The 21,567-nt window shown below is 42.5% G+C and overlaps 1 protein-coding gene across 4 annotated transcripts in view; it reads right to left on the reverse strand.

The window, feature by feature from the left end:
* Window positions 1-172: 172 nt before the first annotated feature.
* The window catches only part of lmna (lamin A), a 47,875-nt gene continuing 26,480 nt past the window's right edge, over window positions 173-21,567 (reverse strand). For all 4 annotated transcript variants that reach the window (XM_041988096.1, XM_041988094.1, XM_041988095.1 and 1 more), the window contains exons 3-13: window positions 9,646-9,802; window positions 8,926-9,051; window positions 7,367-7,537; window positions 6,909-7,034; window positions 6,604-6,824; window positions 4,840-5,146; window positions 4,597-4,704; window positions 4,167-4,286; window positions 4,028-4,087; window positions 3,792-3,947; window positions 173-1,907 (exon numbers count right to left, since the gene is read on the reverse strand). In XM_041988096.1, the coding sequence (XP_041844030.1) occupies window positions 1,872-1,907; window positions 3,792-3,947; window positions 4,028-4,087; window positions 4,167-4,286; window positions 4,597-4,704; window positions 4,840-5,146; window positions 6,604-6,824; window positions 6,909-7,034; window positions 7,367-7,537; window positions 8,926-9,051; window positions 9,646-9,802 (1,588 nt within the window). In that variant the 3' untranslated portion in view covers window positions 173-1,871. The remainder of the gene's footprint in view (window positions 1,908-3,791; window positions 3,948-4,027; window positions 4,088-4,166; window positions 4,287-4,596; window positions 4,705-4,839; window positions 5,147-6,603; window positions 6,825-6,908; window positions 7,035-7,366; window positions 7,538-8,925; window positions 9,052-9,645; window positions 9,803-21,567) is intronic.

Consider the following 21,567-nt stretch of genomic DNA (forward strand, 5'->3'; position numbering starts at 1 on the left):
AAAATGCATTTATTTGATTGGTTGAATATGTGAGACGCATCCATGAAAAAGTTACCAAATCTTGTCTGCAAATAACAACCAGTTTATTTTGCTGGCAAATTTTTTCATGTGCATGTTTGTGTTTATGTGTAAATAAAAATGTACTTTTGCATGTAGGAAATAATTCTAACAGTCAGTGGAAAAGAAAATAGGCTTTACTCGGCATCATTTTAGAAAAGAAAACAATAATTACATCCACTCCATCCATAGCTTCTCCATGTTTACAGCACTGTGATGTAAAAAATCCCACTTTAAGGACAGCACAACTTTAGCATTAACAGCTTTGGATAATATTTCAAATCCTTGAGACCTTCAGATGATTCAGGAGACCTGAACAAGGAGGATTCAGGAGTTTAGAAAAGACCTATGGATGAGGTCAAAATGTGAAAACGTTGTACAGGAATAAATCCAAAATGAGTCAGAAAGGCTCCTGCAAAGGTGTGAACACATTTTGGTGGAGAGAGGGAGGATTTAGCTCGCAATTACATTTAAATTCTGCATCATGGAAGCTAAACAAAGGTCATTTGTCTGCTTGCTGGACTTCTGAAGGCACTTTGGGGATAATAGCGACAAAACTTTTGAAGGCAAAACAAAATATAACTCGGCAGAAACACCAAGGCATGGTAAGAAAAAAAACCTACAGCCATCAAGTATTTTCCATAAATGCTTTGATAAGCTTTCCGCTGAAGTATAAATGACTTAAGCTGCAGGACTACAGCACAAATCTACCTGCTGTGCAGAAAAAGCAGTGCATGAAGTCACAAAGTCAAACAGACCCCTTAATCCCATTATGATCCCAGAAATCACGCCCAGAGGTTTACGAAGCTTAGCGGGAATGAAAGAGAAGAAAAAGCTCTTATGACTGGTTTTTAGGGGTAACGCGCATCAAAGAGCACGGCTGACGGTCACAAGACGGCGGCATGAAGCATGTGAGCTGAGAAAAGACACTTGATGCTCTTTTCTTTCCTCTGAAGGCACGTTTGCATTTTCAATGTGGAAAAAAAAAGCTGCACAACAGCTCTTTTATAATAGTGTTACTACAAATATATACTCTATATATGACACCAAATCCATCAACAAGGACTCAAAATACAGTCCTGATGAGCCTGTAGGTAGAAAACCAACTTTATGAAATCTTAGAATGATAGAGCATCTTTTTACAATTTGGTTCATTCAACTTATCCAGCAAATCATTTCTGTAGGTGCTAAAAAACTAATCTAGTGTCTCTGCAGGGAAATCTGTGGATGGTGAAAATGATTGAGTGCATCACAGCTGCCTGCTGAAGACATTTTAACACAGAAAACATGTTTGTTTAAAAACCTGAGCTTACAGTTCTTTGGCTTTGTTGCTTCTAAACGCAGCGAAATACTGTTCGGAAAAGGAGGCAAACAAACGTGAAGCGTAAACACGTCTTTAAATGAAGACTGGATCCGTCTGATGGCGACAACACCGTTAACGAGCAGTTTCCTCCCGGTCCTGTCAGGGTTCAGCAGCTGTGCGTGTTGACTGTTGACAGCCTGGCCATTAAATGTGAAACCCCGGCTCGGATCGAAGCGCAAGCACTGGTCAGTGTGTGTGTGTGTGAGCAGAGTACAGTACAAGCTTGAGCACAGCAGACATGCAGTAACATAACTTGAATATACGAAAGCCAAATGAAAATTCTGCACCATTCGCTAGAAACCTGGAAGCAAATCTAACCTGCAGATTAACCTGAATACAAAAAATCCACAAGTCATATAAAAAAAAAACAAAAAAAAAAAACATCCCCACAGCAGGAAACTGTCTCTTCAACAGACTGCAGGAGGTGGTGTGTTCAGGTGAGGTCTGGCTTTTACATGATGGTGCAGTTCTCTGGCTTCATGCGACCCTGAGGAGAAAGTGACAAGAAACAACAGAAAATACGAAGTTAAAACTCCTTAGTTACAACAGATAATAACAAGGTTAGAAATAAAAAGAATCTATTGGACATTCAGCAGAATCAGAACATCAGTGATGTGAACAGCCAAGATCTGCAGTTTCATCTCTGAACACACAACACGTTGAACCTTGAAGCAGATGGGCTACAGCAGCAGGAGACACACCAGGAGCCTCCTGCCAGCTAAGAACAGGAAACTGAGGCTACAATTCACACAGACTAACCTTGAAACCATAAAAACATGGATCCATCCTGCCTTGGATCAACGCTTCAGGCTGCTGCTGGTGTAATGGTTGGGGATTTTTTTTTGGCCCACTTTGGACCCCTTAGTACCAACGTGACCTGGTTTAACCAGCACAGCCTACCTGAGTATTGTTGCTGACCATGTCCATCCTTTATGACCACAGTGGAGCATCTTCTGATGCTACTTCCAGCAGGATAAAGCACCATGTCACAAAGCTCAGATCATCTCCACCTGCTTTCTAGAACATGACGATGAGTTCACTGGACTCCAACGGCCTCCACAGCCACCAGATCTCAGTCCAGTAGAGCAGCTTTAGGATGTGGTGGAACGGGAGATTCTCATCATGGATGCAGCCGACAAACCTGCAGCAACTGTGTGATGCTGTCATGTTTATATGGAGCAAAACCTCATGTATGTTTCCATCACTTTGTTCAATCTATGACACCAGGACTTAAGGTGGTTCTGGAGGAAAAAAGGGTCCAACCCAGTGCTAGAATGCAGAGCCGATAAAGCTTTATAGAAAAAAAAAACTGTAATCTCTTTTTATAAAGCACGTGTATATTTTGTCCTTTAAATGGATGCTGAAACGGCCACATTTAGTTATTTGTACCACAACTAAACCAACATTTCACCAAACTGAGTCCGAGATAAGAAAAACGGAATAAAGGAGAAAACATCAGTTCAGAGAAATAAAGAGGGGCGGGTCAATGACAGCATCCACTACTGGGGATAGCTGTTATTTCCCTTTATGTAGTCACAAAATGAAATATCTCACAATCACCCGTTTGAGCACACATTCGCTAAAAGGTGGAGAGCAAGAAAGTGAGAGAGGAGACAGTATTTTCTCATTTTTTCGCCTCACACACAAGCTACGAGGACACATATGACTTGTAGAAAACCTTTAGAAAGAGAAATTTGCATAATATGGAACCTTTAATTCTTATTGGTAATTTTACTATTTGACCTTCATGCATGTTTTACAGTGAAGCTGCTGAGCTCCATCTCCGTCTGTGTGAGGGGTGCATGCACTCCTCTTTGCATGTGCTGTGTTGTTGGGACGTTGTTTGCTCAGCTTGAGGTTTATGTTCAGTATACATCCGTCAGACTGCATACAGCACGTCCTGCTGGTGGACTCCTGCAAATCCTCCACAATGTGGCTTTTTTCTTCACTCAGCATTGATTTAATATGTTTTATCTACTTGGAAAGCTCATACAAACAAAGTCAGACCCAACTACTGAGATTTCTGTGTCAATACTAGAGTAGATTCTGTTTCTAAAATGCTTCATGGTAAATCACACGTATGTCGGCAAACTGCTCAGTAAAGTCTCCACATGAGTGTTTATCATTAAACTACAGACGTAGTTCAAATCAGAAGTTTATCCTTTCACATCACAATACAGAGGAATAAAACATCTGAAACATTATGGAGCATGAGCAGATACACAACCTATATACCTATATACTGTAATATCACTAGTAAGTACAGTTACTATATTAATTCCCATCTACAGCATCAACGTCCTTCACCCCGACCCATCAAAGTAAACATGTGGAAACACGGTTTCAGTACAGTTATTAATGATTATTGTACCTGTCTGGGATCGTTGGAGCCAACGAAGGAGGAATGTCCGATGAGGCCTTCAGGCACGCCGCCGCTGCGGTCCGACGACTGCCCGCAGGAGTCGCAGATCACCGTGCGGCTACGCAGGTTGTACTCGTTCTCCGTGCAGCTCGTGCTGTGAGCTCCCTGCAGGGGGGGCAAACAGGTGTTAAACTGCTGCTTTACAACACCATGCAGGATGTTTTCTGGACGGCTGAGGAGCTCACCATGTCATCGTCTTCATCGTCCTGGAACAGAGTGCGCGTCACTTTCCTCATGGCCATTTCCTGGTGGTGAATCCAGAGGGAAAATGTTAGCTCACTGCAGGTAAAAGGAGAAGATGGAGTCTCAGACGTGAGGTCAGACCTCTCCGCTGGCGTTGATGAGGGAGGTCTGCAGGAGGTCGCCGGTGCCCCAGGAGTTCTGGCCCTTCCACACCAGGTCAGAGGGAGGGTTGTGGGTTCCACCGCCGGACGAAGCCCAGATCTGTGGAGAGGAAGGAGTTTGTAACGGAAGCACAGAGGAGACGACTATGATGGTCTTTCTGTTCCCTCCTCCTACACCTGGAGGCTCCACCACATCTAAAACCAGTTGGTGTGGAGTGGTGGTGGATTATAACCCCCGACTGGTTACAACAAAAATTATTTCCACAAAAGCTGGCTGCTGGTTTTATTTCTCACATCCTAAGGATGGAAACTTAATAGTTGAGTGGAAGTGGGTAAGGTTAATTTCTTAGACCTTCATTCTACATACATCATGTCTGTGCGTTGTCATAGCGACCGATGTGGGAACTTACAGTCACGGTTCCTCCAGCCTTCAGGATGAACTTGGAGGGGAACTTGTAGAGGATGGGGGTGCTGCTCCCAACCTGTCGCTTCACCTGCCAGTTGCTCAGCGACTGGTCCTGCAGGAGAGAAACGTGAGAGATGGATGACTGGACAGAAAACAAACTTATTTATACCAGAGTTAGGACAGAAATGTAAATGAGTTATCATGGATCACATCATGTTGCATCTTCACGTGTGAATGCAGCAGCTACCTCGTCAGACTTGTTGCTCAGACGGATGTACTTCCCCTCCAGGTCCACCTCGTCCACCGTGATGCGGCCGCTGGCGCTCGCCTGCTGACTGATGCGGGTCTTGGTCACGGTGCCTCCCACCATGCTGGAGGTCTCGCTGTCGTTGTCGTTGAGGCGCCGCTTCTTGTAGCTGCTGGCGCCGGAGGAGTTGCGGCTGCTGGAGGCTGCACCGGAGATCTGAAGCAGACGGGTTGTGTGACCGTGGCCGGAGCCAGAGCTCCGCGTCACTGTGACCTTTGTGGGTGGGGGGCTGGGTGACAGCCGCAGCCTGGAGGGGAGACAGGGACAGATGTCTGGACTGATCCACCAGATCAGGCAGTGCCACTTCTAAACTCAATCTGATCTGAGATCTTTTTTTCTGGAGTTTTGTGGAGCAACTGATGTTACTTTAACCAGCTCAATCAGTTTTTAATGATACTAATCACATCTCGACCCTGTAATCAATCAGACTTTATCAACATTAATGCAAAAAGGATAAAAAGTAAATGAAAGAAAACAGCTTCTCCTGTCTGACACTCTGAGGGTCATAATGGTAAAAACAAAGAAAATACTATCAACGTTTGGGATGAAACAAACTTAGAAATTTGTGTGAGAAAACACAAGAGGCAGATATAAAGTTACATTTATTAATATTATAAAGCAAAGTTAAGACGAAGAAAGAAGAAAAAGAAAAAGAGCATTACATGCATACACAACAGTAAGACAAATGTTAAAACAATGACAGCTATGTTCGGCTGCAGGGGGGAAAGACAGGCATGCAAAGTCACGTTACTTCCGGAGTTGTGTTTGTAAGTCAGGAAATGATGCATTTATGTGTTTAAGGATTCAGAAACATTTCACACTGTAGTGTGTGTGAAGGAAAACTGGTCTGAGGACATCCGTACGTTTCAAAGTGAGACAGATGGAGCAGAACGTCGACATGAACTTGGCTCGGTTTATACTGAACTCCAAGATAAATCCAAGAATCTATCTATGTGTGTGTATGTGTGTATTGGTTCCCTTTCTTGACACCCCCTCATCATTCGATCTACTTCTAACTTGACGGGGCGTTGCTGTGGAAACGAGGACAGGCAGAGTGTGGATCGTTGGATCTCATATTTACACTATAAGTTGTCTCCCACGAAGCGTTTAAGAGACCTGCAAAATTTCTGGCCCAGAACAGTTTCCACGAAGCGGCGCTGCATCCGGGGTAAACTGGCAGAAAGAACGTTGATACCAAAACAGTCTCAGCTGCTCAGATTCGAGTTTGCAGCAAAGCAAACCAAAGCAATCTTTGATCTTTTCTCTGAGAAAACGGATTCTTACTCTGCAGAGATTTGCTACCATTCAGCCACAAGACTGAGGTGCAGCTGAGGTTTTGTCTTTGCTTACAGTCCAGCTCAGCCTGAAGGTGTTGGATGGGCTGGACGTTTCCACAACTAATCCTGTTCAGGGTTACAGATTTATAACCAGTTTTCCAAACTGTTGGAAGAAATTTAGACAGAAGAAATACTTTAAAGTGGAGCTAAAAGGGACCAAAAGTACAGAAAAAGTAACTCAGAACGAGTTTGTTCTCTCTTGCTGGGGAAGAATCAGCGATTCCAGATGTCGATCTTTGCTTAATTGAGGACAGAAAGTAAGGATTTGTTCTGTGTGTAAAACGAAGCTAACCCTGGCCATTAAGCCGACAGCTTCTCTGTGTCTGACCTGGGCTGCGTTTTAATTCCTGCACATGAGCGGCCTCACCTCTCCTCCTCTCCCTCCAGCAGCTTCCTGTAAGCATTAATCTCCATGTCCAGGGCCAGTTTGATGTCCAGCAGCTCCTGATACTCATCCAGCTGCTGCTGCATCCGGGCTCGGATCTCCGCCATGTCCCGGTCTTTGTCTTCCAGACGGCGCCTCATCAGGTCGCGCTCCCGCGACATGGCCTCCTCCAGCTCCCGCACTCTGGCCTCGCTCGCTGTCAGCTGATGCAGAGATGGCACATCATCACTACACAGAGCAGAGAGGAAAGCTTTCTCCTGTATGGTCAGTTAGAACAGTGTTCGTACCTGTTTCTGCAGCTGGCTCAGCTGGCCCGACATGCTCTCCAGACGAATGCGGGTCTGCTGCAGCTCCTCATGGGCCGCTCCAACCAGGCTGCTGTTTCTCTCGGCCGAATGACGGGCATTTTCCAGCTGAGAGGCAGAGACAATCAGCTGTCAGCAACAGGTTAACTAATTCAAAAAGAGCCATAATCTTAATTTTTCTCTTAAAATAAAATTCCAATAAATAAAACTGCTCTCGCTTTTATCCACATTCCTCCTCAGACTCCAACAGCGCATCTGTACGCTTTGTTGGATTTATTTTTCATGTGCATGCAGATAAAAGAAGGATACACTGATAAGATCTGAAACACAAATCAGTACTTTGCAGCACTTCATTTGTGCATTTCTTTTTAAAAGCAAGCTGCTCAGGCAGTCAGTGCTTCGCCTGCAGGTGGCGACGTGGCTGCAGAAAGCTCCTCTACCTTTGAGTTGTAGGTCTTCTCGAGTTCGTCCTTGTAGAGGCGGACCTGGTCCTCGTGCTGGGCTCTCAGCTCGACCAGAGCCTCCGCCAGTTTGCTCTCAAACTCCAGCTGCCGCCCGCTGTCGATCTCCACCATGCGCGACTCGTGTCGCCTCTTGGACTCGCGCAGCTCCTGCAGACACCAGCAGAGTGATTCAAGAGAACAATCTGACTTTCTAAACCTAGTTCTTTTTCACTCGTATTGAAATTTCATTAATTATTTCTTTAACCCTTAAAACTCCAACCTATTTTTTGTTTTGTTTTTTTTTTTTTTTTTGCTTTGTTTTGTAGCAACTGAAGCTTTTAATCCCAGTCAGCATGCAGACATGATGTTTCTAGCCTCAGCTGTCAGATTCTGAGGCTAAAATGATGTAAAATGAATGTATGAATAGATATAGCAGCATAAAGACCGACCAGAAGAAGAAAGCAGAATTTATTACTAACAGAACTTTGTAGAAATAACACACAGACCAACAGTGACCAAACCTTTTCTCATCTCATCATTCTCTCAAGTCTTGGCTTTCAGGAGAAAAATATTGTTATTGAAACAAACACACAACAGAAACTATTTCCATGTTTCCACTTTTTCCTCATTTTCAGTTATTCCTGCTACTATTTACCTGCTATCCTCACTAAACCAACTCCAGCTCAGCTGTGCATCAGAAACGTCTTCTTGGCTTTATTCCAGCCATAGAGGAGCATTATTTTTCTTCTTTTCACACACACATAGAACTTTCTGCTCACTGGTTGATCTTTGGCTGCTCCTGATTGGACGTTACCATCAATCTAAGCTCTCTGATTGGTGGAAAGTTTGACCGGAAGTGGCTTCATCATCATGTCCAGGTCTAAATAGAGGTCTCTTAGCAACATAGTAGTGATGGTAAAATGTGATAAATAATGCTGTTATCATGGATCATTGTGGATTTACCATACAGAGTCTCCACTAAACCTCCTAGACCAGAAAGAAATGCCTGGAAATCTTCCATAGATCAGTTAAAGGTTAAGCTATCCATCACAATTTACCCCACAGAGCTACACACTACTGTTCCTGAGAAACTGTTGGGAATATATGCAACAGCACTCGGGGGTGCCGGCGATCTTGTGGAGTTTTAAGGGTTAATGCCCCATAAACAATAATCAACACTCCACCTGCAGAAGCCATCTTTAGTCAATAAAGTTAATTGTATTGATTAGTCAGTTACTGTGCAGTAATTACTTGTTCAGAGGTGCAGAAATCCAGCAGAGAAATCTTTATTCACCACATTTAATTCTAGAAAACTCTGCTGTTTCCAATTTTGGCTAAAATGAAGCCACAAAATTTTGACTTCACAAAGAGAAGAAAAGTAATCCTGAAGAAATGTGTGCAGGCAGGAGAATCAGAAAGTGCATCAATGAGGCACATCTGGAGAGGGAAATGCAAAACAAAGAAGTAGCTGGTCTGGAGCAAATCAATAACCTGCAGAAAAAATGAGAAGCAGGAGACAGACAGAGACAGACATGTAAAAACAGAAGAGCACAAACCTCATTGTAGATGTTCTTCTGGAACTCCAGCTCCTCCTTCAGAGTCTGCAGGCGATTCTCAGCGTCCACTCTCCTCAGCATCTCGTCCTGCAGCTGCTTCTTAGCATCAGCCAAGTTAATGTCCAGCTGGGAGAGAGGAAAGAAAGAGGCAAAGGGAGAGGATTTTTGCAGCTTTGATTTGACAGCGGGCCTCTTTAAAGGAGAAAACATGCAGTTCCTCAGTTTGGCCAGTAGGTGGAGAAAGGCTGCAGCTGTGAGTCCTGTGCTAAAATTCATTGATAAAACCAACAGCAGAGATGCAGCTGCCTCTGTTTCACCATCTTTTTCTCATTCATTATCAAGTGGCTGGAGGGTTTGCGTGAAATTATTTATTCCATTGAGACATTTCTGCAGCTAGCAGGCAGAGAAAGCACACAAGCAGAGACTTCACTTCACTTTCCAGTCAGTAGCTGCTTCTTTAATAGTTTGCAGTTGGTGATTTGAAACAACCTGTGAAAGTCTGGAGGCGTTAAAGGTTGACATCCCCGTCATTCTCATGCTTTATGACATCTTCTACAGTATTTAAGCTGAAGTGATCCTGTTGCTGTGTAGTTCTGATGCTGGGCCACAGCAGCATAATCGACTTCTATCCAGGGTTTGGATTTGCTCTGAGGTTGAAATATGCCCTTCCTCACCACAACCTACACAGGGGACTTCAGTATGAATAAAACTGCTTTTTACCTTGGCTGCCTGGGCCTTCAGGTCCTTCACCTCAGCCTCTAGGGCCCGCTTCTCCCCCAAGGCAGTGGTGAGGGCAGCGTCTTTGGCGTTGAGCAAAGCCTCCAGGTCCCTCAGCCTGGCCTGAGCTGCCTCCAGGTCAGACTCCTTCTTCGTGTTCCTATGGAGACGGGGATGACAGAATGTCAGTGTAATGGGTTTCCCATGTGTGTCCTTGTCACCTCCTGCATAAGGTGTCTACCATACCTCTGGAGGATTTCTCTCTCTCTACTGTAGATTTCAGGTTTCAAGATTTATTGTCATCGTCATAGATACAACGAAATTTTGTTGGAGCATCAACATTGCGTAGTTCAAAAAGTGCAATACAAAGCAAAACAAAGCCGGTGCCGGCACGTCTGCCTTACTGCAGTTTCCAGAGATCGCGTCCAAAGATGCAGACATGTGGAGCAGGTACATACTATTCACATAGAATAGTGCAACCATGCAAAGACCAGTTCACAGTTATTGTTTTAGGGTGTGGTTAGTGTCCATGGTCGGGGGCAGGGAGGAGCAGGGCACTGTTCAGCAGCCTCATTGCCTCGGGGAACAGAAGATGGGCCGTTCTGGTGGTTCTGGCTCGGATGGACCTGTACTTGCTTGCTTTCCTCAGACAGTGGGTGGTGCAGATGGTACTGATCTCAGGAAGAGTGGTCGTTATGATTTTTCCTGCTGTATTTACCACCCGCTGGAGTGCCTGCTGCTTGGACTTCGTACAGCTGGAGAACCCCACCACAAAACTGTCAGCACACTCACGATGGCACAGTTGTGAAAATGTGTCATCAGCTGTTTAGGGATTTTGACACTTCCCGCTTCCTCAGATAGTGGAGGCGTTGTTGGGCCTTTCCTACCACTAAGGCTGTGTTAAAAGCCTGGGATAACTCCTCAGTCACAGTTTCTACCACAGTTACAGCTCGTCCCTCAGAGTGGAGAGTGGTCGTGTCCGTTTTTCGGGTAATCCACATTAATTTCCTTGGTCTTCTTGATGTTCAGGACAGGTTATTGTTGTCGCACCATGCTGCAAGGTGTTGTACCTCAGACTGATTTTCTCTTTGTGTGATATTTCTTCACATGCATGCATACATGCATGGATGGATGGATCAGGTCAATGTAGGGAATTCATGTGGAAAAACAATAACATTGAGCCCTCTGCCTATTTCTTAGGCCTTTGCTTGGTAATTGTGTAATCGTAATGAAATGAGTAACCATATGGTCTACTAGAATACAATGGGAAATATAATAAAAGGGAGATTTGTTAAGATGTGTAAATATCAGTGTATGTGTTACCAGTGAAGAATAAATGAAGATGGCACATAGCACAAATGAAAAAACGTTTCAGGCCAGCCTAAAACAATAAATCCAAACATTGCTGATGATGCAGCTGTAACTCTAATCCTTTATCAGATCATGATCAGAACATTATCTCTGCAAACATAACTTTGATAACGTGAAGCAGAACTAAATTAGAGGTTTTAGTTTAGCTTGTTCAGACAAGGTTGCTAAAACAGCCATTAAGGCACCATCTGTTCTCAAAAATCTCTTATTTGTGGGAGTACAGATTTTAAAAAGTTATGGTTCTTCATAACGGCAACGTTGTCCAACATACCCCCCCTAAAAACTGTAAAAAAAAAAAAAAAAAAGGAATCAGGCTGTCATTTATCTGGAAATGTTCCAAGCACCATGACAAAAAAAAACAAACAAAAAAAAAGAAAAACAGGACAGGTGTGTACCTGTATGAATGAATTTCAATGAACTTTAATGTAACTGCAGCAGGTGTAACATTTTTTTTCCAGTACAACCTGTTCAACACTAGAAAAGTAATAACCAGGAAATAGTTGAACAAAACAAGTTGAAAAATAGTTGAGCTGAAATTAAGGCCTTTCATGCAATGGAACAAAAACAGGCATTTTTATCAATCACTGTTTATGTCTGTATCTATTTCCTCACATATCTCTGGCTTGTGCCCAGTTTTCACAGCATCATACTGGATGGACAGTTCAGAGCCAGAACTGGAATTGCTGCTGTGATTTTAGGGCGACAGAAAATCTTGTCAGATGGGGGACACAGACTCTGACCTACTGATTTTGCCTGAGAAGCCGGTCATGGCCCACCACTGCAGGAGACAGACACTGACAATGTCATCCCAGCACTGAAGCCAGTATGCTGCTTCATTTCCTCTCAAAGTGAAAGTTAATCAGCGGCGTACAAGCTGTGCTGCTGTGACACAAACTGTCATTGTGTGCTGCAGTGAGGGCAGCAGTTGTCCACCCACATCAGTTCAACACTTGGTTCTGATCGTAGCCGACGGGCTGAATAAGAGCCCATTGAGATCCATCTCCAGGGAATCTGTGTTGAATTACAAGAACTCACGTTTGCTGCACATGTGCTTCTGCACACTGCCCCTCCCATAACATCTCTACAGGAACCAATTTACAGCACTGGTTGGAAAAAAAAAAACTTGGATCTGCCAGTGGAAAAAACAATACATTCCCAGCAGAATATGAAGACAGAGGAGGCGATGGAGGGAGGTTGTTAGTAGTATAGGTGGCTCGTGCAGAGCCAAGGCGGAAATGGGCTCCCTGTTATTCCATTTGGCCCTGTGGGCTACTCTTCATTGTCACTAATAATGGCCATCTGCTGAGGGAGATGGCTTCCAGGTTGCTCACACAGACCTCTGAAGGCTCTGGTTTATGAGCAGCTGGCTGTCGGAGCAGCCGGCGTGAGGACAGGCCAGCTAACAGAGATGAATATACAGCTAAACTCACACCACAGAGTTAATCCACTCCAAACTCAGAAATTTATCAGTAACAGTAATCTATCTGTTACTGATGTTGGTAACACTGAAAACGTCATTTTCCATCCCTGAAAACAGCCAGAAGGACAGGTTGTTACTCCACAGCTTAAACACTGAAAAAAACATGAAGTTTTTAATAAAAAAAATAAATAAAAATCATTAGAAACTCCACAAAACCTTCTGTCATCTCCGTGAGTGAACATCTATTTGTCTGCAGCGCTGCAGTTATTTTAATATTCAGTCTCCAGTACTGATATCCTTTAAAGCCAGAACCAAGAAATAATGGGGAGGAAATTCTACTTTTTTAAATGTTAAGTCTTTATTTGGCCCTTTACCAAAATGTAAATAAATAAATAAATTAATTTTTACAGTTTATTACCGTGTGATGTCAAAATTATTGTAGTGCAAAGGGTACCCACCAGGGGGCAGAAGACAAGTATCAGACAGTGTTCAACAGGGTTTTGAGCAAAGTTTTCACCATAAAGTGATGCAAAAGGTCTCAGAAACCATATCAAATATGAGACATATGGCATTAAAGGGTTAAAGAGATGGATTTTAAACTGTAAACAGAAGAACACAAACAGCTTCAGTGAGCTGGTCTGCAGGCCAGACGTCCAGGGAATATTTTTTACAGTTCTGTGATCACTGGTGTGCTAAAAGCCTTGCTCAAGGGCAGATCGACTGATAATATTTAACTGCAGCAGCTGTGAAGGTTGACATTTACACATACGAACACACAACAGGAATGAAAGACAAGTCCTGTTGCCAAGAGGAGGAAAAATATTGCGTTAATGATTTTAGTCTTTACAGTCCAGGTGTACTAACACGTGAAATTAAGGCTGTAAATATACAGTAAAAAAAACACACACACACACACACAGAGTTGACTTCAACACCTGGAAGAATTCCCTGAATTTTTGGACCAACTCTGACCGACAGTTACCTGCAGAAACAGAGTCCCCCGTCCCTAACACGCCAACCATCACTCATCTAGCAGACAGGTAGATTACTAACTGGGCTAAAATAAGATGATGTGTATTATTTGGAGACTTTAACCACCTCTGGTTGAGCCACGCTCCCCACCGCAAACTAAAATTTGTTTTCCAACATTTTAATTTAGCCTCAACGCTCATTAACAAACCCAAACAGAAGTGTGTAATGGACACAGATTTGTTCTGTGGAGGGTGGAAACATCCACACTCATTCATTTACACCTTGAGATAAACACCACCTGCTTTTTATCTAAACAAACATTTTCTTCCAACAAACCAGTTTAACAGTGTGACTGCAGGGGAGGAACGTTGCAGTGTGTGTGTCTGTTGCTGTGACATTTATTGAGGCTAATGGGCTGGATGGACCCCCCACTGGGGGACATTAATGGTCAGGAGGGGCTTCAGTTTGTCCACATGCTGCTTTGACAGTTTGAAATCTCTTCATAAAGAAATATGACAGAGAAAACAACCGAGAGCTTGTTAGCATGTTAGCATGTTAGCATCTGCCAAAAAGGACAGAGCTTCTAAGCTACATGTAGGTCAGGAAAAAAAAACACTAATAGACAATAAAATATCAAGTACAATTAACAGATAATACAACACATAAATGAGCAAATATGAAACAAAATATAAACTAAATACAATAAAAACAAACTAAATAAAAACTAAATATAAACTAAATACACTAAAAAATAAACCATTTTTCAGGTTTAATCAGTCAGCACTGTGCTGCTGCAGCATTTTTATGCTAAAGAAAATAAAGTTTTCATATTCAAATCAATGCATTCTCCAAACACAGCTGCAGGAATTTTCAAACCCATGTTACAAGCAACCCTTTGTCGTTTAGAAACCATGTAAACAAACCAGCCTTAATGCATAAACCTCAGCTATTTTTTGTTAAAAATGCTCTGAACAAGAGGCAGCTGTTACAGTAATTAAAGCCTAAAATCGTCACATCGAAGGTGGAGGCCGGCGCTGACGAGGCTGCAGACATGTGAAACACACTCACTCTGAAATGTGTTTTCTTTGACCCTGATGTGTCCAGGATGCTGTTCCTGGATGTCGGCTTAAAGCAGCATGTGGTGCCTGCAGACGAGAGAAGGACCCTGGAAAACCTGTGTGTGTGTGTGTGTGTGTGCTCTCCACGGTGTGTGGGAGTGTAGACTGAAAAAATGAGTAGATTAAGTGCATCTGTGTATTGACTGTGAGCATAACAGCTCAACCTGTTAATGTGTTATGAAATGTTGAAACATCTCATACAATAAATGTGAATGTGTGTTTCTATAAATGCTCCTCATAATGCAGCGTGAGCTCTTCATGTAGGCGTTTGCTGAGAACTACGTGTTTATATTATCCAGTAAAAAGCACCGCAGCACTTTTTCCTTGTTCTACAGCATTAAAGCATCACATGGTGCGAACAGGACCAGAGGACCCACTGATTTTAGATTTTATTGAACTAAGACAAATTCACAGTGAATTCACATTCAAAAGTGAAGAAATTCCTGTTTCTCTCGTACAAAGAAGCTCTGCTGCAGAGAAAGACAAGACAGCAGAGTTTTTCCTCTCTCTGCTCGTAAAGTGAGCGCGACCTTTGTGCCAAAAGGGCAGCAGCGTTCAGCGCTCTGCAAACAGAACAAGAAGTGGAAATCTGGCAGTCTTCATCCTTTCCTGACTGCAAACCCTTCGCATCTCGTTTTCCTCCCACACACGGCAGCTCTCATAAAGAAAAAACTGACATTAATAAGGTTAACGATGTTACATCACTGATCTGCTGCAGCATTAAAGCTTTAAGGGATTTTCTTAATAAAAAAATAAGCCAAAAATGTTTTTAAATCAGCATTTTGATGCATTAAAGGCAAAATAGGAGCTTTGGATGGAGGTGCTGCAACATGGGAGGAAAAGAAAAAGAGAGGGGCACTAACAAGACAAGAAATCCGAGGAGGAGGAGGAGGAGGAATGTGTTGGCTTGGCTCCCGGCCTCCAGGATGACTCACAGCTAGCTCTGGCCACCCCAGTAACAAGAAACAAACTCCACCTCATGGAGTGAAACAGAGAAAAAGAGAGAAAAAAAAAGCACAGTCTCTCTTTTTCTGTTTTGCTATGCTGTTGCCATAGTAACCAAGGCCTTATCATGCCTGGTAGCACATTTTGACAAAAAATAAAATTTAACAAAATATCTCAGGACTTTGTTTTCTGTAGAAGCCAGAAGGAAATTACAAGCTTAGGAAATTACAAGGAGCAGATCAGCTTCATGGCGTCCTGTCAGCAACGACAGTTCAAAGAAAAACACTTCTGGATCGTTTGAATTGTAAATGTTTTAACTGATCCGGCTTCAGCATCTGACCTTTGCCTCCTTCGTCTCCTCTGCTTTCCACACCAGACCTCTGCTCTCGCCACGAGGCTCGCCGTCCGCACAGACCCCACTTTTCATTAAAGTACAGGTTCATCACCACGGCGGCGTACGGAGGCTTTAAAGGTTAGGTTCACTTCCGTTTACCATCGCAGACATTTAGAATTACGTCCGTTTTCACAACCTCCTCCTAATCCTGATAATTCACAGATTTACCAGCACCTGCTGCATAAAGAGCTTCTTGTACCTGCTGTAGAAAACATGCTGGAACTCTACAGATGAAACCACATTTCTCCAAAACAGTTTTACTTTTCTCTGATCTGTACCAAAGTTGATAACATCTGACCTGCAGAACTTTCCCCCAGTAAGCAGACCAGCCTTGTTTTAAAGCTCACTTCATCCATCTAATTTATTTATTCATTTTTATTTACTTTTATGTATTTAATTATATATTAATTACTTATTATTTCTCTTTATTTATCAACTGTTGCCAATTTAATTGTATTATATTTTGTTTTAGTTTAATTCTGTTTTTTTTTATCCAGATTTTTTCCTGTTTTTATTTTGTTTGGAATAATTATAAATAAATTCAGGGTTAAGGGGTTGTTGATGATGATGATGATGACACCTTTATTTTGACCAAGTAGTTTAAATCATAAATAAATATACCAGCAAAACAAGAAACGCAAACAAAATTTAAAAATGACAAAAAAAGCTACGTGAGTCTCAACCCTGTTTCCAAATTTTATTGCCACACTCAAGTCGAACAAAGCACATAAACTATGCTCGTCAATCTAAATTTAAATTTGTGGTTTTTTTTCTTAAATAGTTTGATGTGTGGATGTTGTTTTCACTCAACATTCAGTTCCAGATTCTCACTCCACTAACAGGTATACTAAATCCTTGTTTTGTTGTTTCACAAAGAAATTTCATTATTTTGGACTCAATAAAAAGTAGATTTGCACGTTTAAGATAACCTGCTTTATGGACTGAACAGAGCAGTATGTGGAGAGATTTGTGGTTTAAAAGGTTTCTTAACGCTGATGGGAAGTCCAGCTCTTTTTAAAGATTCGTCTCTTTTGGCTCCAGAGTGGCTCTTCATTAAAGTTCAGTCAGCGCTTCTTTTTTAACCTAATTTATTTGTGAATGGTGGATGTTGACTGGTGACAGGGCCTGGCTAATGGGCAAAGGTTTGTTCCATAGCTCTGAATGTTCAGACTTCAGTCTTTATGTATTTATTTCATTAATTTCTGTGGTTCTGTGTTCAGATGTTCATGTAAAAAAAATAAATAGAAAATCAGGCTTACACAGAAGAAAAACACTAACATACAAAGTTATTCATAATTATTTAATTAGGCTAAAAGAGAAACTCTGGAGAGATTGATCGGAGCAGAAGAGCCGGACTTCCCATCCCTACTAGCAACAGTGAGGCTTCCTCTGTTGTTTTTTCCTGGCAGTTGACAGACAGCTTGGTAAATAGACGCCACCTTGTGGTGGTTGTGATGTGTTACAACCTGGTGATGGATAAAACAAGACGTTGCGTATTGAGATTACGATTTATGACCATTTAAAAAAGAGAAAATTATTCCCCATCCCTGGTTCCTTCCTATTATTTATTTATTAATTTATTTATTTTTATACACTTATCGGGTTAACAACCACAGGGCTGTGGTCTTTCATGTGAATTTATATTTTTGCAACAACAAAGAGACCCCCCGAGACCTCCCATTTAACCGCAGTCCTGCTTTGTGAAAACAATGGCAGGACTCTGCAGCAGAAGGGGGTTCAGCGCTTTGCTCGTGGGCACATCTAGATCTTCACCTGCAGTTCGATTAGACCAGCGCTCCTCTCCTCCGGCTGACACGTCAACTCTCCATCACCTCATTCATTCTCTGCACAACTGCTGTGAGAATTCCTCTGAAACACATCTAAGATGCCATTGATCTGTATGGTATGTTACCACGCAAACACACACATACAGCCCTCATCTGGCAGGCATGTGTGGGAAGGGTTTCCCGATGACTCACCCATCAAACACGGAGAAGAGGGAAAATGAAGGGGGTTCTCCCAAATTCCCTATAGAAAGATCCGCCCGGACCTTTTTCCACTCTCACCGTGTTTACTGAAGCTGCTCGTGAGGCAGCTCTACGTTGAGCTCTCTGCAGGGAAAAGGTGACTAAGAGGAGGTTGGTGAATAATAGGGGCTTCAAAAATAAACACTGGAGCCCAGAAATAGGAATAAAACCAGGAAATGGAGCCAGACTGAGGCCACGGTGGCAAAAACAGCTCATTTTCTGGAGGCTGCTGTGACTGATGCTTTTTATTAATAATCATCTTTTTTGTTGAATGTTGAAATGGGAAAAAACTGACTGTTGTGGTAGTTCTGCCTTGAAATACTTCATCTGATCCAACAGTGAAGGCTCACTTAGCCGTCTGGTGAGTGGACCATCGGGTCTCAAATCTTCAGTAAACAGTGTGCATTGATGTGAGATTTCCACCGTGATCAACAACAGCTGTAAACAACAAAACTGTGGTGATTTAAAACAAGAGGTGCCGTTTCTGTTCTCATCTTTTTTTTCCACGTTTCCAATAAAATGGAGAAATGCTGCAGATCTGCACACATTTCAGGGTATTTCTCCTCTCAAACGACTGATTTTAAATGCAGCTGAATGTGGACTGCATGCTGCTTGTTAACTGCACCCACTGAGGTTAAAAGAAAATCTATGATGTACAGGAAGATTAAACAGGTGAATGTCTCCACACACCTTCAGATGAAGATTCAGCTTGTAAGACAACACAAAATCCTCCAGGAAGGATTAAACGTCGCGTGTATTGCAACTTAAATAAGAGAGACTAAATATGACAAACACTACAGGCTGGCACATGACTATCTCCTGAGTATTTATTAGAAATGAAGACAATAAGAGTGATTGTGCGAGTGTACATGCTGGTGTGATGAATAGCTTTTTCCAGGGGCCACCCATCCGGACCCACATGTGGTTCTTCCACGTCTTCGGCCGTCCGATTTTTTACAGAAAGCCGACTTGTGACGAGCACATAAACAGGGGGAGGGGCACACTGAGATAAAATGCATGCTATTGTTCAAGCCATCACTAAAGCAAACCATAAACCGAATAGAATTGTCTGTCCTCTCCTGTCTCACTCGCAGCTGCAGGATTTTACATTTACTAATACAGCTCCTCAAACACAGGGTCAATCATCAGGAAAGGGAAAAGTGTCCCGCCTGCTGATAACAGCGTGCACAGAGAAGCATAAAGCTGCTCCGGCTCCTCCCACCTCAATCATCTGATGAGTCAGAGTGTGAGTCAGACGCTGCTCGGGTGGTCATTGAAGTTACTGGCAGAGAATCAGATTCCCCGACACAGGCTGCAAGTTCGCCTTTCCTTTTTACAAATCCTAAGATAAGACTAAGATAAGACGTTAATGTTAAACTGATCTGGTTTTATATCGACAAACATCTTGATCAAACCTAAAAAAACATGAACACTTCCAGCAAAGAACAAAAAGAAAATGAATTCTGCATCCTTGCTGAGCCTGTAAAACTGCATTTTCTCGACACTTTCAGTTTAAATAAAGGGAAAGTCTTTAAAATTCTACACATCAGCTTCCTGGTTGGAGTTTCACATCATTTCAACCAAAACTGTGTTTAATCCTCATTTGCATCAACAACAAGACTCCATGTTGTATCACCAGCCTCGTTTGAGCCGCATGTACGAACAAACTGTTGTTTCTAGCCTCTCTTCTGATGCAGAGCAGCATTTTTCCAGCTGCATTGAGTTACACAGAAAGCTCCAGAAACCTGAGATGACTGCTAATGTTAGCTTTGAGCTAAATAGAAACCATGTGGAGCTTATGAGACTGGAGCGTTCTTGCTTTTTAGTCTTTGCTTAGCTTGTGATTCAGTGGCTTGATTACAACTGTGGTTAAGGGACAGCTCTGAAAGCTGGATGCTCTCACGCAAAGCTGCAATAGAGGGCTCCGAACCAGCGGGAAGCCCTTGTTGGACATCAACAGGATGCAGGAACAGTCGGAGCATGAGGGGATCTCTGCAGGACTATATACAAGGCGTCAGGTGAGCTGTAAAACTGCAGCTATTGTCCTCACACACCTGGAACCTGCAAGTACAACAAATGTGCACCTTTTTCCAAAGTGCCAGCTAAAAATGAAAAAAAAAAAAGATTTTAGGAAAAAACTACCCACTACATGCAACTATAATCCAGTTCTCACATAAAATACAGGCTGTAAAGATCTGAATCTGTCCCATTTAGTCCAAGTTACTGAAAACAAAGAGGAATTATATCAAGATGATCCAACTCTTCACTCCAAATGAACAAAAGCAACACATAATGCAGAACATGTGAGCTTGAAAGTTAGAAAAAAAACAAACTCCTCACAAACTCAGAATCATGTCCAGATTATATAAAACCTCTCAGTCAACTTGTATTCATGTCAGAGAAAATGGGATTCAGCAGGTCTGGAAACTGGTAAAAAAAACAGGTGGGACGGAGATGGTTGGGGTCACAATAAGTCACTTTGTTTACGTCCCAATGAGAGGCCTCTGGGCACAAAGAGCGAGCGAGCAGAAAAAAGACAGAAAGAGAGAGTGAGAGAGAGCGAGCCTGTGGAGTCCCACCATCTTAAAGTGATTTACGCCGTCCTTGTTCGAGTGACTCATGGAGGCTTGGCTGCCTCTGAAGCTCTATGGAAACTCCATTTCCATAAACTCCATATAAACACACATAATCAGCGCAGCAGCCTGCCAAAACCACTGATCAGTACCAAGTTCTGGGCCGCTGAAGTCCAAGACCAACTCTCTCATTACGGGCACATCAGACGTTTATGATGCTGCCACATCTGTTTTCCACCACTCAGGATTCTGTTCAAGTTACAGTCAGCAGACTGGCCAGCCGGCCATGCTTCTGTTCAACTAAAGTCACTTTTAGGAAAAAATGCCTCCATGTGTAATAAAACTGATTTACTGTCAGACAATACAAGTAACCTGAAGATCAAACTATGGCCTTTGGGATACTGAATTTTACTTTTTTTTAATGAATTAAAGCAACACTACTGAACCATCTTCATCCTGTCTCTTCTCTGAGATCTCTCCAAGCAGTAAAAGTCAATCTGATGTAGACTCTCCTCTTATCTGTTACTCCATCTATTTTCCTCTCTTCCTCCAATATTATCCTCATCATGAGACGCAGGGCCGAAAAGCTAAATCCAGCTGTAACTTGAGGCTCCAGGCTGGAAAAAAAAAAGTTGTGAAATGCATATTCTCAGCCTCAGGACACTGAACAGCTCCAGGAATGTGCAAAATAAATGTCAGCGTGCCATTAAAATGAGTCAGAAACAGAGTTTTAAGGTTGGAAATTTGTGCTGTATTCTTTGAAAGAGAAGTGTGCAGGATTTACTGACATCTAGTGGCAAAAGCTGCAAGTTGCAAATAAAAGCATGAACTTCCTTTCTTCTTTCCAAGTGTTTTGGACAAACTGCAGCAACATGTTTAGTGTCTGTTCAGCATTCCTGTTCAAGGTAAAAAACATGGTGTACTAAACACTATAAGAATGAAACTACAACAATGCCCTTAATTATCACACTGGAGCTTTAAAGTGCCAATATGATGCTCATTTACAGGTTTATAAATACATTTAGTGGGTTTACCAGCCTGAAATGCTTCCTTTCACCTTCAGTCTCTAAATGATCCTATAGTGCAATTTTATTAAAATTATTAC

This window comes from Melanotaenia boesemani, chromosome 6 (genome assembly GCF_017639745.1).
Source record: "Melanotaenia boesemani isolate fMelBoe1 chromosome 6, fMelBoe1.pri, whole genome shotgun sequence".
In the NCBI taxonomy this organism is placed as follows: Eukaryota; Metazoa; Chordata; class Actinopteri; order Atheriniformes; family Melanotaeniidae; genus Melanotaenia; species Melanotaenia boesemani.